Source organism: Meles meles, chromosome 1 (assembly GCF_922984935.1).
Source record: "Meles meles chromosome 1, mMelMel3.1 paternal haplotype, whole genome shotgun sequence".
Classification (NCBI taxonomy): domain Eukaryota; kingdom Metazoa; phylum Chordata; class Mammalia; order Carnivora; family Mustelidae; genus Meles; species Meles meles.
In genome coordinates this window covers 195,692,079-195,707,573 of record NC_060066.1, presented here as the reverse complement: position 1 = coordinate 195,707,573, position 15,495 = coordinate 195,692,079, and the positions used below count along the sequence as shown (strand labels likewise).

General features: G+C 43.8%; 1 protein-coding gene and 1 pseudogene across 6 annotated transcripts in view; both read left to right on the top strand.

Moving 5' to 3' along the window:
* Positions 1-4,116, top strand: part of GMEB1 (glucocorticoid modulatory element binding protein 1) — a 36,408-nt gene extending 32,292 nt beyond the window's left edge. For all 6 annotated transcript variants that reach the window (XM_046015121.1, XM_046015130.1, XM_046015140.1 and 3 more), the window contains one exon: positions 660-4,116. In XM_046015121.1, coding sequence (XP_045871077.1) covers positions 660-1,360 — 701 coding nt within the window. In that variant the 3' untranslated portion in view covers positions 1,361-4,116. The remainder of the gene's footprint in view (positions 1-659) is intronic.
* A 10,319-nt stretch (positions 4,117-14,435) lies between these two features.
* LOC123937432 lies at positions 14,436-15,005 on the top strand (annotated as a pseudogene).
* The last annotated feature ends 490 nt before the right edge of the window (positions 15,006-15,495 follow it).

Genomic DNA, 15,495 nt, shown 5'->3' with positions numbered 1-15,495 from the left:
GAGCCTGATGAGGGGCTCAATCCCAGGACCCTGGGATCATGACCCGAGCCGAAGGCACAGGCTTTAACCCACTGAGCCACCCAGGCACCCCTAGTGTTTATAATTCTTAGGACTTCCTCTGTAATTTTCTGTAGACTTCTCTGGGTGCTAATGGTAGACGAAGGCCATTTGGTAAACTAAGGTCATCAGCAAGGTGATCCTGCCTTGAAGGACAGTTTGGGAATCACTGTTTTTTGGAGCTGCCATTGTAGCCCCTCTGTAGGTCCATGTTAGTTCCAAAAGGATTGTGCAAATATTCCTTATTATCATCTGGAGATCCAGGCCGGGCATCTATAAGCCACAAGATCAACAGCAGTCTTCTTTGGTTTGCATTTTGGTGACAGGTGACAGAATGCCATAGGAGCTTCTAGGGCTGGGCTGTAGTAGGATCACAGCCTGAAAATGATTCTGAATCGTTGCCCTGCCTATAATCACACAATGAAATGTAGTTGCTGGAGGGATTTTAAAAATCATCCAGTTTGGTTTCTTATTTTGAAAACAATGAAGCCATATAGTGGCAAAACCAGGACAAGACCTCAGGTTTCCTGACTCTGTTCACTGTTCCCAAGAATATACTTCTCTCCACACAAAGTCTGTCTTTTTTTTTTTTTTTTTTCCAGAGTTGGAACGCCAGCTGGAAGAGCAGAAGAAGCAAGCTCAGGATCACAGGCTGAAATCCCAGACGGTTCAAAATGTGGTACTGATGCCTGTGAGCACTCCTAAGCCTCCAAAAAGGCCCCGGCTCCAGCGGCCAGCTTCCACCACAGTCCTGAGCCCTTCTCCTCCGGTCCAGCAGCCTCAGTTCACAGTCATCTCCCCCATCACCATCACCCCAGTGGGCCAGTCATTTTCCATGGGCAATATTCCAGTGGCCACCCTCAGCCAGGGCTCCAGTCCTGTGACTGTTCACACACTGCCTTCTGGCCCTCAGCTCTTCCGCTATGCCACAGTGGTCTCCTCTGCCAAGAGCAGCTCCCCAGACACAGTGACCATCCACCCCTCGTCTAGCTTGGCACTGCTAAGCTCCACCGCCATGCAGGATGGGAGTACCCTGGGCAACATGACCACCATGGTGAGCCCCGTGGAGCTGGTGGCCATGGAATCCGGCCTCACCTCAGCAATCCAGGCTGTTGAAAGCACCTCGGAGGATGGGCAGACCATCATTGAGATTGACCCAGCCCCAGATCCAGAGGCTGAGGATACTGAGGGCAAAGCAGTCATTTTGGAGACAGAGCTGAGGACTGAGGAGAAAGTTGTGGCTGAGATGGAAGACCACCAGCATCAAGTCCACAATGTGGAGATTGTGGTCTTAGAGGATTAACTGGGGATTTCGGGGCCAGGAGATACGTTTTGATTTGGAATTTTAATTATTTGTTTATTTTTATCATTGTCCCACTCATTTCCACATAGGATCCTTTTTTTTAAACAAAATCTCTTTGCTGTAACTGAAAATGTTGGGTACCTCCCACCCCCTTATTGAAAAATGGACAAAGACAAACTGTCCTTCCAGAAGTTGAGAGTAGGTCACTCAGTGTCCTAATCCTTTTACACCAAGAAAGTTATTTCTTTTAGGGGAGGCATCAGGATAATCAGAAACCCTGTCCAGAAAGCCCCTTCCAGGCTAGTCTGTCTGTGTACGCATGTGGTTTTAGTTTTGTAAAGATGCAATGACCAAACTCTGGAATGCAGATCTGACACTAGGAGGCAGCCCACCCACACATGGAAGTGGAAGGATACTTTTTGTGTGTCCTGGAAAGGACCCTCAGAGACCGCTGCAAAACTCTGAAATGAAAGAAAGTTGAACTGTACTTGGAGGGGAAGGTGACATACCAGCAGCTTAAAAAGGGAAGTGCTCTGGCCAGAATGGGGCAAGGAAATTATCTTCGCTCCCGAAGTGCAACTGATGCCTCTTGATATCTCTAAGGGTTATTACCACGGGTGCCATTTTGAGGAGAGGCCAGAAATAAGTGGATGGGTACATCTCCAAGGACCAAGTGGCATCAGGGGCCCAGGGGCCTGTGGCTTTGCAGAAACAGAAATTCCTGGTTGTCACAGCTGTGCTTTGTGATCAGAGCTCACCTTCCCTCCCTTCCCAACCTTTTCAAAGCACTTAACCCTCCTAAATTAGGATTAGTCCATTCATTTGCAAATATGCGATGTGGTGTAAATTTCTCTGGTTCTTGGACTGTGGCTGTCCTGGGGGTGGGGCTCCAAGGCCATCATTTTTATTGCATGACTCCAGGCGCAGGGAGTTCCTCATCTAGACCAGCTGCCCTTTTTGGTGGGGCCCTTTTTTGGCTTTGGAACCAAAAGCAGCCACTCATTTGGTGCTTCCTCTTGTTCTACCCTCCATCCCTCAATTGTTAATGGCATCTGTCTCCTGGATCCCACGCTTTTCAGCTTTTTGGCTGATTTGGAGAACAGTGACAGGTGCCTGCTTGCCTTCATCCTCTTTTAGATTCATTTATACCATTTATACCACAGATGTTTCTGTGAGATATTAAGCTCATAAAAAAACCTTAGGCTTTGCAGGGAAGGCTCAACAGCCCCAGCCTATCCTGAGGCACCGAGTAGATGTCTCCTCCTGAGCAAGCTGGACTCCCTGGGAAAGAAGCATTGTCTGCAACATTATATTATAGGAAATGTACCAGGAATGTCAATAATAATATCTTGGGGGTTATTATTATTATTTTTTTTTTTTTAGTGTTGTTTGTATATTTAGAGCTGGGCCATTTTCCGTGCTGTGATTCCTGCTCTTTGACCATCTTCAGTGTTTGGGGCAAGAGTGGATCCTGGTTTTTATTTCTTTGATTGCATTGTTTACTGCACTAGGGCAAATATAGGGAAACTGCAGACAATTTAAAGGAAAACGAGGTCAAAAAAGAAAGCACACACCTTAGGAGTGGGAAGCTTTTTTTTTTTTTTTTTTTTGGTTTTTGGTTTTTAATTAAAAGCAAAACTTTGACCTATAGTTTCCTTTTTTTTTTTTTTTAAGAGAAGGCACCCACCTGAAGCCATGTTTCTTCCAACAGATGTTGGAAACCCTATTGTCAAGCAACTGAAAACTGTTCTGCCATCCCTCAGATGGCTTTCATAGCTAGAGAAGCCCCTCTAACTTGGGAGGGTCAATCTTAACAAGCCTTAAGGGTTAAATTTCTGAACCCCATATAGTTGTGGCTTTGAGCTTTAAAATTGTATGGGGTTTTACTTTTCTCTTCAAAATGTTTAATAGATGTAGCAATCAGCTTAGAACAAACCTTTGGCCCTTTAGTGAGGGAATTGGCTTTTATTATTACTTCTTTAGGTTTTCTGATGGTACATAAACAAACCCAGAGTTTCTATCTAAGCCTAAAACTGATACTTGAACCTAGAAAGGCACATGTCATGTGCTTATCATGGTTTTTAGGGACACTTTTCTCTTTCCCAGAGATGGGAGGTCCAATTCAGGACAGAGGAGGAGCCCTGGAGAACACCCACACACTAGCTCAGGTTCCTTACTTTCCTCCTTCAGCTGTCTGTAGTGTTTTAAAGTAGTGTGAGCATCACCGTTCCAAAGTCAAGAGATCTCCTCCTCCTGAAGACAGAACCTGTTTACTTTCACTATCTGAATATTCTGGCTGGTGGAAATACATGAGCTTTGTTGTTTTCCTGGTCTTCCAATAGCCTGTTGTTATTGCTAGCTGCTGTGTTCCTGGTTGTTGAGTGGGGGTTTCCTCAGAGCCCTGGTCTAAACAATCTCAGTGTGAGAAATATGCAAGCCGTTGGTATGTGCACAAGCAGTTGCAATGAATCATTCCTCAGGCTGACTTGGCAGTAGCCATCTATATTTCTGTTCATTCATTAAATAAACATTTATAAGTACCATCTATGTGCCAGGCTTTGTGCTAGGCACTGGCAGTTCAGAGATGAAGACAAGAGTTCCTGCACTCAAGGACTTCATACTTCAGAGGTTGTCTGGGATGAAGAACTATGTTTCAATATAACTGGTTTCTTTTGTAACCCTATGTATTTTATTTCGTGCATTGAAAAACATTCTGAAAATTGGTCCATAGGTTCCAGCAGACTATAAAAGACACAAAAAAGTTAAGCCTTTTCTAGTGAGATACTGAAACATCATCATGTTGGGGTTAGTGCAGCCACAGAGCTACTGGCTGGGAGCTGAGAGAACAAAGGATCAGACACCTAACCCGGCTTGGGGAGGGAGGTGGGTATGGGAGTACTTCCGGGAGAAGGTGTACACTCAAGCTAGTTTAGGAGAGATCATTTTGGCTAGTTTTTTTTTGGTACTCCATTTTCAAGTAGTGGGGCTTGCTTATATAAGAGGGGAAAAAAGTCCTTAGTCTCTTGCTGCTTCTGCCTCCAGAGCTAGGCAGAGTCAGCAGCATGGGCAGTCTCCCAAGAGTACCCCACTGGAAAAAGCCGAGTTTCCATCAGAGGAATCCAGTGTCCAGCTGGAATTTAGCTGGTAGAAGGTGAATGGCCCCAACCTTCCTGCCATGTGGTTTCCACAAAGGCCTTGGAGTCAACTGTGCAACCGTCTCACTGGTTATGTCCCTGTCTTGTTCTTTTCCTCATTTCAATTTCCAAACTCCTTCTGTGCTCCCACCCCCAAAACAAAACAACTCCCAGTTATTCTGAAGTAGAAAATGGACAATGTACTTGAATATTCAAGATTCAAAGCCACTTCATGTGAAGTTTCTTTCCTACCTCTGTCTACATTAGGGAAGGAAGACCAATGTTAATACAAATACCTTGGAAAATTGATACTCAGTTCAGGTGGTCTGACACTTTTTAGTGGTGGCATTTTATCCCATTTCATGAAAGGCACTAAGGTAAGTGTGGTGGGAAATACTGGTATTGGTAACAGCTGATTATAAAGACAGTATAATCAACCATGAAAAATATAATTACTAGTTACCTGAATTATAACTGGTCCAGGTTTTAGTACTGTTAGGAGGTGGAAAGGATAAACGAAAGATTGATTTCTGAAAATAGGCATGAGGTTGTGATTCACTTTGGGCAATGCTCTTGAGCAAAGAGTCCTCTCTGAGAAGAATGTCACAAACTAGGCTAGTCCCTGTATTTTCAGACAATTTACCTAGTCCAGTTGTTCACAGATTTCCTCACCCTTAGGATACCTCTTGGGGGGAAATTCCTGCATGGTCTAATGTATTACAGTAACAACCAAGGTTGTTGCACTAGACAAGGTAACAGTTCTGTCAGATTTAGACTGCCCCTGGAATTTCTCTTAGGCAACCGGAAGGGAAGCCTTTTCAAGATTCCTTCCCAATCCAGGAACAACTTTCTTAGTCCTGATATCTATAATTTGACTTCCTCTAGAAGGTTCTACTTTCCTCTAACTTCCTAACCCATACTCCTCTTCCCTAGCCCTAGGTTTTGGGAGCCAAAGTTGATTTGCTTCCTAAATTCTGCCATGTCAGTGATTCTGTCTTTCTACCATGTCAGTAAGTCTTGAGACAATCATTTTTGTCAAGGGACCCTCAAGATCCAAACCTCAGTATACATCCATAGTCTGCAGTCTTCACTACCTAAAACAGTTTCCCCAACTCCATCAATCACCTGAATTGAAGCACCTTTGGGATGTTCTTGTGCAGTGACTATCTAAAACTTGTCTTTTTGGTGGGGGCCGGGGGCACCTGGGTGGCTCAGTAGGTTAAGTATCTGCCTTTGCCTCAGGTCATGATCCAAGAGTCCTGGGATCAAGCCCTGCATTGGGTTCCCTGCTCAGCAGGGAGCCTCCTCCCTCTCCCTCGACCCTCCCCCCAACTCCTGCATGCACTCTCTCTCTCTCAAATAAAATCTCTCTCTCTTTTTAAAAAGATTTTATTTATTTATTTGACAGACAGAGATCACAAGTAGGCAGAGAGGCAGGCAGATAGGCAGGCAGAGAGTGAGGAGGAAGCAGGCTCGCCGCGGAGCAGAAAGCCCCATGTGGGGCTCGATCCTAGGACTCTGGAATCATGCCCTGAGCCGAAGGCAGAGGCTTTAACCCACTGAGCCACCAAGGTGCCCCTCTCAAATAAAATCTTAAAAAAAGATTTTAGTCATTTATTTTTACAGATTTTATTTATTTATTTGGAAGGGAGAGAATGAGAGAGAGGGCATGAAAAGGGGGAGGGCCAGAGGGAGAAGCAGACTCCCCGCTGAACAGGGAACCTGATGCGGGACTAGATCCCAAGACTCCAGGATCATGACCTGAACCAAAGGCAGTTGCTTAACCAACTGAGTCACCCAGGTGCCCCAAGATTTTATTTTTAAGTAATCTACATCCATCGTGGGTTTTGAACCCACAACCCTGAGATCAAGAGTCACATGCTCCACCAACTAAATCAACCAGGTACCCCTAAAGCCTATCTCATATCAACTGATTCTCTATGGGCCATGGCCCAGGCTAAGACATCCCTGTTTCCTGGATAGATAATTTCAGTCCAGCATGATTCCTACTGCCTCTTCACAACTACCTGAAATTTCTGTTAGGTTTTATGAGCCTCTCAGACTGTAGGAGACTACAGCCTACTTGGAATTGCCTCTGGGTTCTCCTCTTGCATCTTGCATAGTTTCCAGTTCTGTACTTTTACTGATAGTTATGGCTAGCAATATGGTATATAGGAATTTGCTTTTCTAGTTTGAGAACAAGAATGAACAATAGTATTGTATCACATCTAAGGGTAAACGTGAGCTGGGTAATGACCCAGAAGGAAAGACAAGTTCCTCAATGGACTCTGTAGGAGCTTCTAAAGAAAGCATATACTGAGAGGATTTAGTTGAATTCTGAAGTATATGTTTGTTTTTTAAAAACTACTCTGCCGTTTCCTCTAAAGAAATCTATGTATTACAGAGCAAACTGGAGGCCCAGAGCCCTGATTCTCCTGAGACTTTGGCCCACATTTTTGTTTTAACTTTTTATGAAATATAAATGCATACAGGAAAGTGCACAGATGACTGTACAATTTGATAAAGTTAAACTGAACACACCCATTAAATCAGCTACCAGATCAAGAAAAAAACAAAACAAAACAAAACTACAGCGCCTCACCCAACCAGGATAACCACCATTTGCTCTCCAACACCATAGCTCGGTGTTACCTGTTTTTTTTATTTTTTTTTCAATTTTTTATTTTATTTATTTGACAGACAGAGATCTCAAGTAGTTGGAGAGGCAGACAGAGAGAGAGAGGAGGAAGCAGGCTCCCGGCTGAGCAGAGAGCGCGATGCGGGGCTTGATCCCAGGACCCTGGGATCATGACCTGAGCGGAAGGCAGAGGCTTAACCCACTGAGCCACCCAGGCACCCTGGTGTTACCTGTTTTTGAACTGCTCTGTGACTGGCCTATTCTTTTCTTTTCTTTCTTTTTTCTTTTCTCTCTTTCAAAGAGATAGTGCAGGCACCAGCGCACACATGGGGAAGGGGAGGGGCAGAGGGAGAAGGAAAGGGAAAGAAAATCTAAACCAGGCTCCAGGCCTAGCATGGAGCCTGACATGGGGCTCGACCTCAGGACCCTGGGATCATGACCTGAGCCAAAATCAAGAGTCACTTAAAAGTGACTGAGTCACCCGGGCACTTCTAGCATTTTCTCATTCAATGTTATGTTGTGAGATTCACCCATGATGTGCGAAGTTCTAGCTGGGTCCTTCTCACGGCTGTGCAGAAACTAACTGTGCCATAGCTGATCCATTCTAACGATGGGCATTTGGGGGGTTTCCAGTTTGGGGTTATTATAAATAGTGCTTCTGAACATTCTTGTCCACGAAATAGATGAACATACATATGTATTTATGCCTTTCAAACATTAGGACAGTTCGCATGAAAAATTCAAGAGACAGTTTTGTTTTGTTTTTTAAAGATTTTATTTATTTGACAGAGAGAAATCACAAGAGAGGCAGGCAGAGAGAGAGGAAGGGAAGCAGGCTCTCCGCTGAGCAGAGAGCCCGATGCGGGACTCGATCCCAGGATCCCGAGATCATGACCTGAGCCGAAGGCAGCGGCTTAACCCACTGAGCCACCCAGGCGCCCCAAGAGACAGTTTTTCTTAAAAAACAAAAACAAGGGGCACCTGGGTGGCTCAGTGGGTTAAAGCCTCTGCCTTCGGCCCAGGTCATGATCCCAGGGTCCTGGGATCGAGCCCCACATCGGGCTTTCTGCTCAGCAGCGAGCCTGCTTCCTCCTCTCTCTCTGCCTGCCTCTCTGTCTACTTGTGATCTCTCTATCTGTCAAATAAATAAAATCTTTAAAAAGAAAAAAAAAACAAAAACAAAAACCAGGGTGCCTGGGTGGCTCAGGTGTTAAGCATCTGCCTTGGGCTCAGGTCATGATCCTAGGATCCTGGGATCAAACCCCTGCATCAGGTTCGCGGCTCAGCAGGACGCCTGCTTCTCCCCCTCCCACTCTTCCTGCTTGTGTTCCCTTTTTCACTCTATCTCTGTCAGATAAATAAATAAAGTCTTAAAAAAAAAAAGAAAGAAAGAAACCTAGAAGATCTAACAACACTGGGTCCACATTTCCTCATAGCAAGCCTTGTCTGGAACTCAGTCCTGTCTCTAGTGGAGCACGGTGTCTTCACCACGTGACCCTGTCCCTGTCTGTCATTACAGACAGACCCAGACCTTCTTCTTTCGAAGCCTGTTTTTTTGATTCAGTAATCTCTTAGGACACTCTTCCCCCAGATAACTACAAAGCTTATTTCCTCACTCCCTTCAAGTCTCTGGTCACATGTTACCTTATCAGAGAGGACTTCCCTGACCACCCACACCATGAAAAATGGCAACTTCCCCTGCCCTGTGCTTTCTAGTTTTCTTTACCCTGTTTTATTTTCCTCCGTCTTATGTATCTGATTTTTTTTTCCTCCCCAGACTGGAATGGAAGCTCCATAGGCAGGGGATCTTTCTTGTCTCTATGTCACTGCTGTTTCTGCAGGCCCTAGAACAGTGCCTGACTTGTAGTAGAAGCTGAATAGGTATTTGATGTATGAATACTAAGTAGCCAATACTCATTGAAGGGGAGCTATGTACCAAGCATTGTTCCAAGCACTTTACATATGTTAACCCATTTGATCCTCCCAACTATCCTATGTGGTGGATAACATTATTTACTTCATCTACAATAAAGAAACATGCTTATATTCTATCCTAAACAACAGATACTTTTTTGAGTCATTGTAACTCAGCAAACTATTAAACAGTCTTTATACTACTAGGGAAACTTAATATCTAAAAGGAGCCCTTCAATGAATCATTACATAATGGTGTTTTATTTGATAACATGTTTCGTTACCACTTAAGTTAAAATTTTCAGCTTGATCTGGCTGCAGCTTAGATAGGATTGTGGAGATCTGGAGCAGTGGCAGCTGCTAAGATTTTGTGATTGTGCTGGGCAGTAAGTCCTTTTCCCCATCTCTCCAGGGTTCCTGAGAGGAAGTACTAGAGGGAGGGAAAGTTCATTTACTGGATGAAGGATTTTAGAATCCAGATCATCTGCACTTCACAGGAAGTACTGACTTATCACTTTGGTTTCCTTTTTTCTTTTACTTTTTATGTTTTTTAAGTAATCTTTATGCCTGGTATGGGACTCAAACTCACAACCCCAAGACTGAGTTTGAGTTGCACACTCTACTGACCGAGCCAGCCAGGTGTCCCTGATTTATTGCTTTGTTAATGGCCCTGTTTGAAAGGACGCTGCTGTCAAGAGTCCTTGCTTAGAGCACCTTCATTTCTTTCCTCTCTTTTCTTTTTTTTGAAGATTTTCTTTCTTTCTTTTTTTATTTATTTATTTGACAGACAAAGATCACAAGTAGGCAGAGAGACAGGCAGAGAGAGAGAGGAGGAAGCAGGCTCCCTGCTGAGCAGAGAGCCCGATGTGGGGCTCCATCCCAGGACCCTGGGATCGTGTCCTGAGCTGAAGGCAGAGGCTTTAACCCACTGAGCCACCCAGGTGCCCCAAAGATTTTATTTCTTTGTCAGAGAGAAAGAGAGCACAAGCAGGGGAGCGGCAGACAGAAGGAGACGCAGGCTCCCTACTGAGCGTGGAGCCTGATGCAGGACTCAATCCCAAGACCCTGGGATCATGACCTGAGCCAAAGGCAGATGCTTAACTGACTGAGCCACTCAGGCATCCCAGAACTCCTTCATTTCTTTGTTAGGGTCCTACTGTGCAGAACCCAAGTCCATGTGCCAGTTGCTACACAAGGACCCTACTCCACAGAACATTGATAGCACTGCAAAGCCTTTGCTAACTGAGCAAAAAGCTAATACTCCTTTACTCTAGGAACTATGAGAACTACTTTGCTACAAAAATGCTAAGTTCACCCTGTCATTGACTGAGACACTCTGGGTAGACTTTCTGAGCTAACTGGACACAACTTCTCATATATTTGCCTTATTTATGTTCTCTGTAGTTCCCACCCAAGAACCAGGGAAGGATTTATCTGTAAAACATTGTCACACATAGGGGCGCCTGGGTGGCTCAATTGTTAAGCATTTGTCTTCGGCTCCAGTCATGATCCCAGGGTCGTGGGATTGAGGCCCCCATCAGGATTCCACTTGCTTCACCTTCTCTCTCTCCCCGGCTTGTGTTTCCTCTCTCACTGTCTCTCTCTCTCTCTGTGTCAAATAAAAACATAAAATCTCTAAACAAATAAAACATTGTCACAAATAGTTCAGACCCACATTCATTGGTTTAATTATTCTTTCTTGGAAACTTAAAATTGAATCAGCCCCTCCGGGGGGGTCCCTGGCTCCATTTCCCTTTGGCATTATCTCCAAAAATCTTGTTTGCCCTTCGTTTTTCTCTCTGACTGTCTTAGGTTGAGACCTTAAGTTATTCCCTAGCACACTGCAACTTGGACTTTTAGATCTCATGTATCAATAAAAGAAAAAAAAAGTCTTAGGAACCAACATGGGGTTCTTGACGTTATATTTTACTGAATAAGGATTTTTTAAAAATGGCCAACTCTTACCGGCATCATTTGAAAAGAAAGGGCATTTTTACATCAAAAAGACAGGAAATAATCTCAGAATAAAGAACAGTCCTTTACAGTGAATACATTAAGCTTTATGAAAAGCTCATTACATTATTATTACCTTTCTTACTTCCTGGAGGACTGGCAAAAATTTCTACTCTTACCTCTAGACTCTGAGTTGAATCTTCAAGGCTCCTTTGCAGGCCCTTTCTTGGTGCTGTTCTTCTCTGCCCTCCAGGTCTCTAACAGCTACCTTTGGATTTGCACAGCTGTGAATTGCTTGTGTCCGGAGGCCACCTGGCCCAGCTGCAGCTCTTTTCTTCCTTTAGCCTTGTTCTCACATTGCTCTTTTCATGCTTCCATTCAGACCGTCATAAAACACACCTGCACATTACAAAGCCAATCATCCACCTACCCTGGGATTTCCACAGTGCCTTTCTTTTAACATTCAATTAAGCTAATTAAGTCTCTGTACATTTTTTTTTTAAAGTTTATATTTTTAGTAATCTCTACACCAAGTGTGGTGCTTGAACTCATGTCCAGGAGAACAAGAGTCACATGCTCTTCTGACCGAGCCAGCCAGATGCCCCGGCACATTTAACTTTTTTTAACACATATGTTGGCTCCACCAGATTTTCATTAGTTAAATGGGGATTGACAGGACCAGGGAGAATTTTGAAAATGAATGAGAGCAAACTAATTCAATGAGTATTTACCTAGCTTTGGAATATAAAAATTCAATGAGTATTTACTTAGCTTTGGAATATAAAGATCAATAATAAAAATGCTCCTTGTCCTATTAAGCAGTCCTAGATTTACTGGAGAAGCAATATGTAAGCCCAAGTCTTGGTTCTCTTGACCTGGGGTCCATGGGATAGATGGACTTGGGGAAGGGTCTGCTCGATGAGATTGTTGGCAAAAATTTGGGTGCATGTACCTTTTTCTAAGAACAAAATTCATTACTCCCATTAGATTCTCAACTGAATCCCAAACTTCCAAAGGAAAAATAAATATTGATGTAAATGGTTTGAATGCACTAAAATGTTACAATAAGGAAATATGGCTAATATTATGGGTGAACAAAGAATAGAACACCCTTCTGCTTGGGCGAAGAAATAAGGCATCATTTGATGAGGATCTCAAAGACAGATAGGAGCTGGGTAGGTGAGATGACAAGGGCATTTGAAGCAGAAAGAACTGCATGTGCAGAGTTCTGGGTTCCAGAAAAAAAATACGTATTTGAGAAACAAGTTCAGCGTGGCTGGCCCACAAGGATATGGTGAGAAATTCACAGGGCTAGGGAGTGGCAAACTTTGTACATTGTACAGACTACAGAGAACCAGCGGAAATCTTTAAAAAATAGGGTTTTATACTGTTAGTTGTATGAAGGATGTAGACATTTCTCTATTCCTGCCTTACTAAGGGGGTGACTTGGGCCTTGAGGTCTACTATTCCTGAAGGCTGGAAAAGAAAGGTTTGAGGACCAGAGTCCAACAACCCAGCTCCAGCCTATAGCATAATTCTGAAAAGTATGTAAAAATCTGTACTCTTTGCTACTTCTTTTTCTCTCTCATCCCCACTCCTCATTTCGTGTATCTGGAAGGACTACTTTGGTTTCTACCCTCCAGAGATCTCAAACAATGGAACCAGAAGGGACCTTAGAATCTATTTTGGTCCAGTGTCTTTTTTTTTTTTACAGCCTTAGAAATAGATTCTGAGTGAGGGAATGATTTACTCTCCTTGTCTCCCCTTGTATCTTTCTGGTCTCTCTTTTGGTCCATTTCTTTTTCTTTTTTATTTTTTTAAAGATTTTATTTATTTATTTGACAGAGATCACAAGTAGGCAGAGAGAGGAGGAAGCAGGCTCCCCACTGAGCAGAGAGCCTGATGTGGGGCTTGATCCCAGGACCCTGGGATCATGACCTGAGCCGAAGGCAGAGGCTTTAACCCACTAAGCCACCCAGGCGCCCCTTGGTCCATTTCTTTTTTTTTTTTTTTTTTTAAGATTTTATTTATTTATTTGACAGACAGAGAGAGACCACAAGCAGGCACAGAGGCAGGCAGAGAGAGAGAGAGAGGGAAGCAGGCTCCCTGCTGAGCAGAGAGCCCTATGCGGGACTCGATCCCAGGACCCAGGAATCATGACCTGAGCCAAAGGCAGAGGCTTCAACCCACTGAGCCACCCAGATGCCCCCACCTTGGTCCATTTTTAACCGTATTCACTGCCACTATGTTAGAGCATGACCTTTTGCCTGGACTTCCTACAATCCTCTTCTAACTCCTCATCTACTGTCTTCTCCCTAGATCTATTTCCCACACCTCAACCAGAAGGAACTCCTTGAAACATAAACCTGAGAAACGCCTGTTAACTCTCTCCTTGCTGATCGTCATTTGCAGCTAACGACTAAAGTCCCTGTTTTCCTTCTTTCTCCAGTCTCATCTGCTGCCACCCTCTCTCTCATTATGCGCCAGTCATGCTGGCCTCCTTTCCATTCTTCATCAGTGCCAAGCTCCTTCCCACATAGGGCCTTTGCACATATTGTTCCCACACTTCCCTTCCCTCCCTGTCTGGTTAATTTCTGGTCATCCTTCAGGTTTTAGCTGAAGCTTATCACCCAGGGAAAACTTCCTTGCCCTCCCCCACTCCCACCACCCTGCATCTGGGCTAGATCCATAGGTGTTTTCTTGTTGCACTTTGCACAACTGTAATTGAATAACTATTTATTTACTGTCGTTTTCCCTGTCTATACGCTTCAGGGGTAAAGTGAACTCTTCAGGCTTTCTCTCCAGCACATGGCCTAGCCCTCAATACATACTTGTTAAAAGAGATCTCGAGTCCTTTATCCACCCAGTGGCAGAGATGAAGCTAGAGAGGCCATTTCCAGGATAGTATTCCTTTCTCAAACCATGGGGGGGGAGGAGGGTCTATCCCTGTAAGATGACACACCACACTCCAGACTTCCTCACCCTTTTCCTGGTGATTAAATTTATTGTTCTTGTGTTTCTCAGGGGCCTGTTACAACGAATCTGGAGAATGAATACAGGTTTAGAGATTACCCTTGCTCCAAGGATATTTGCATTTTAACTCCTGAGAACTTCTGGAGGACAGAAAGTAACCCCAAAGGAGCTACAGTAGTCCCCTTTTGTCCATGGGGCATGTGTTCCAAGATATCCCAGTGGACGCCTGAAACTGCAGATAGAACTGAACCCTATATATCCCTATATATACTGTTTTTTTTTCTATGTATAAACACCCATGATAAAGTTTCATTCATAAAATACACACAATAAGATTAACAATAATAAAATAATTATAACAATGTATTGTAATAAAAGTTATGGGAAGGTGGCCTCTCAAAAATATCTTATTGTAGCTTTCTGTGCTCACAGTCCTGGTGGTGACAGCAGGCACACCTGGGACATGCAGTAGGACGCCAGCAAGTTTGGGGACCTGCACCTGTTGCAGAAATGCTCTGCTTGCTACTGTGTCATTGGTGCTAAGGACCACACATCCAGATGCATGTGGCTGAGGTTGACAAGGTGACAGGCAGTTTCAAACGGCCAGCTTATTATTTTTTTCTAAAGATTTTATTTTATTTTATTTACTTGAGACAGAGAAAGAGAGAGAGATTGAGAGAGAGAGAGAGAGAGAGAGAGAGAGAGAGAACATGAGCAGTGGGGAGGAGCAGAGGGAGAGGGAGATGTAGGGCTTCATCCCAAGACCCTGAGATCATGACCTGATCTGGAATCTGTGGTGCAGAGATGTTAGTGGAAGTGAAAGAAATCCATGCAATTTCCTCTGAAGAGAGGGAGAAGAGCAAAAGACCCCACAGCAAAGGCAGGCACCTAACCTACTGAGCTACCCAGGTGCCCCTCATATGGCTAGTTTAAAACCTGTGCTACCTATGAAGCCATTCACAGGTTAGGTGAGTCAGATGACTCCATCCTCTGACAGGCCAAGGCTGACGGCGTTGTTTCAAAGAACTTCTGACAGGAGAGGATATGGATATATTTGTCATAAATAAATAGCAACCCTCCCCCAAATGTTATAATATACTCACCCCTCTTGTGATGATGTGAGATGATAAAATGTCTACGTGTTGAGATGATGTGAAGTGAACAATGTAAACATTGTAACCTGACATTAGACTACTGATGGTCTTCTGAACACATGTCAGCACAATCATCTGATCTAGACCACAGTTGACCATGGGTAACTGAAACATAGAGTGAAACCTCAGATAAGGGGGAACTATTGTAAGAAAAATTTCAGGCACTAGAAATGTCATTGGAAGGAGGGAATTTTCACTATTATCCCTTAATGGGAGTACAGGAAAGGAACCTGCAATGTTCCAGACTTGCTTCCGTGTTATTGTATTTTTAAGCTTTTTCTTCACAACAAACCTGTTAGGTAATTATTTTCCCTTCATCAAATGGGGGAAATCTCTGAAAGGTTCCAGTAATTTACTTAATGTTACAAA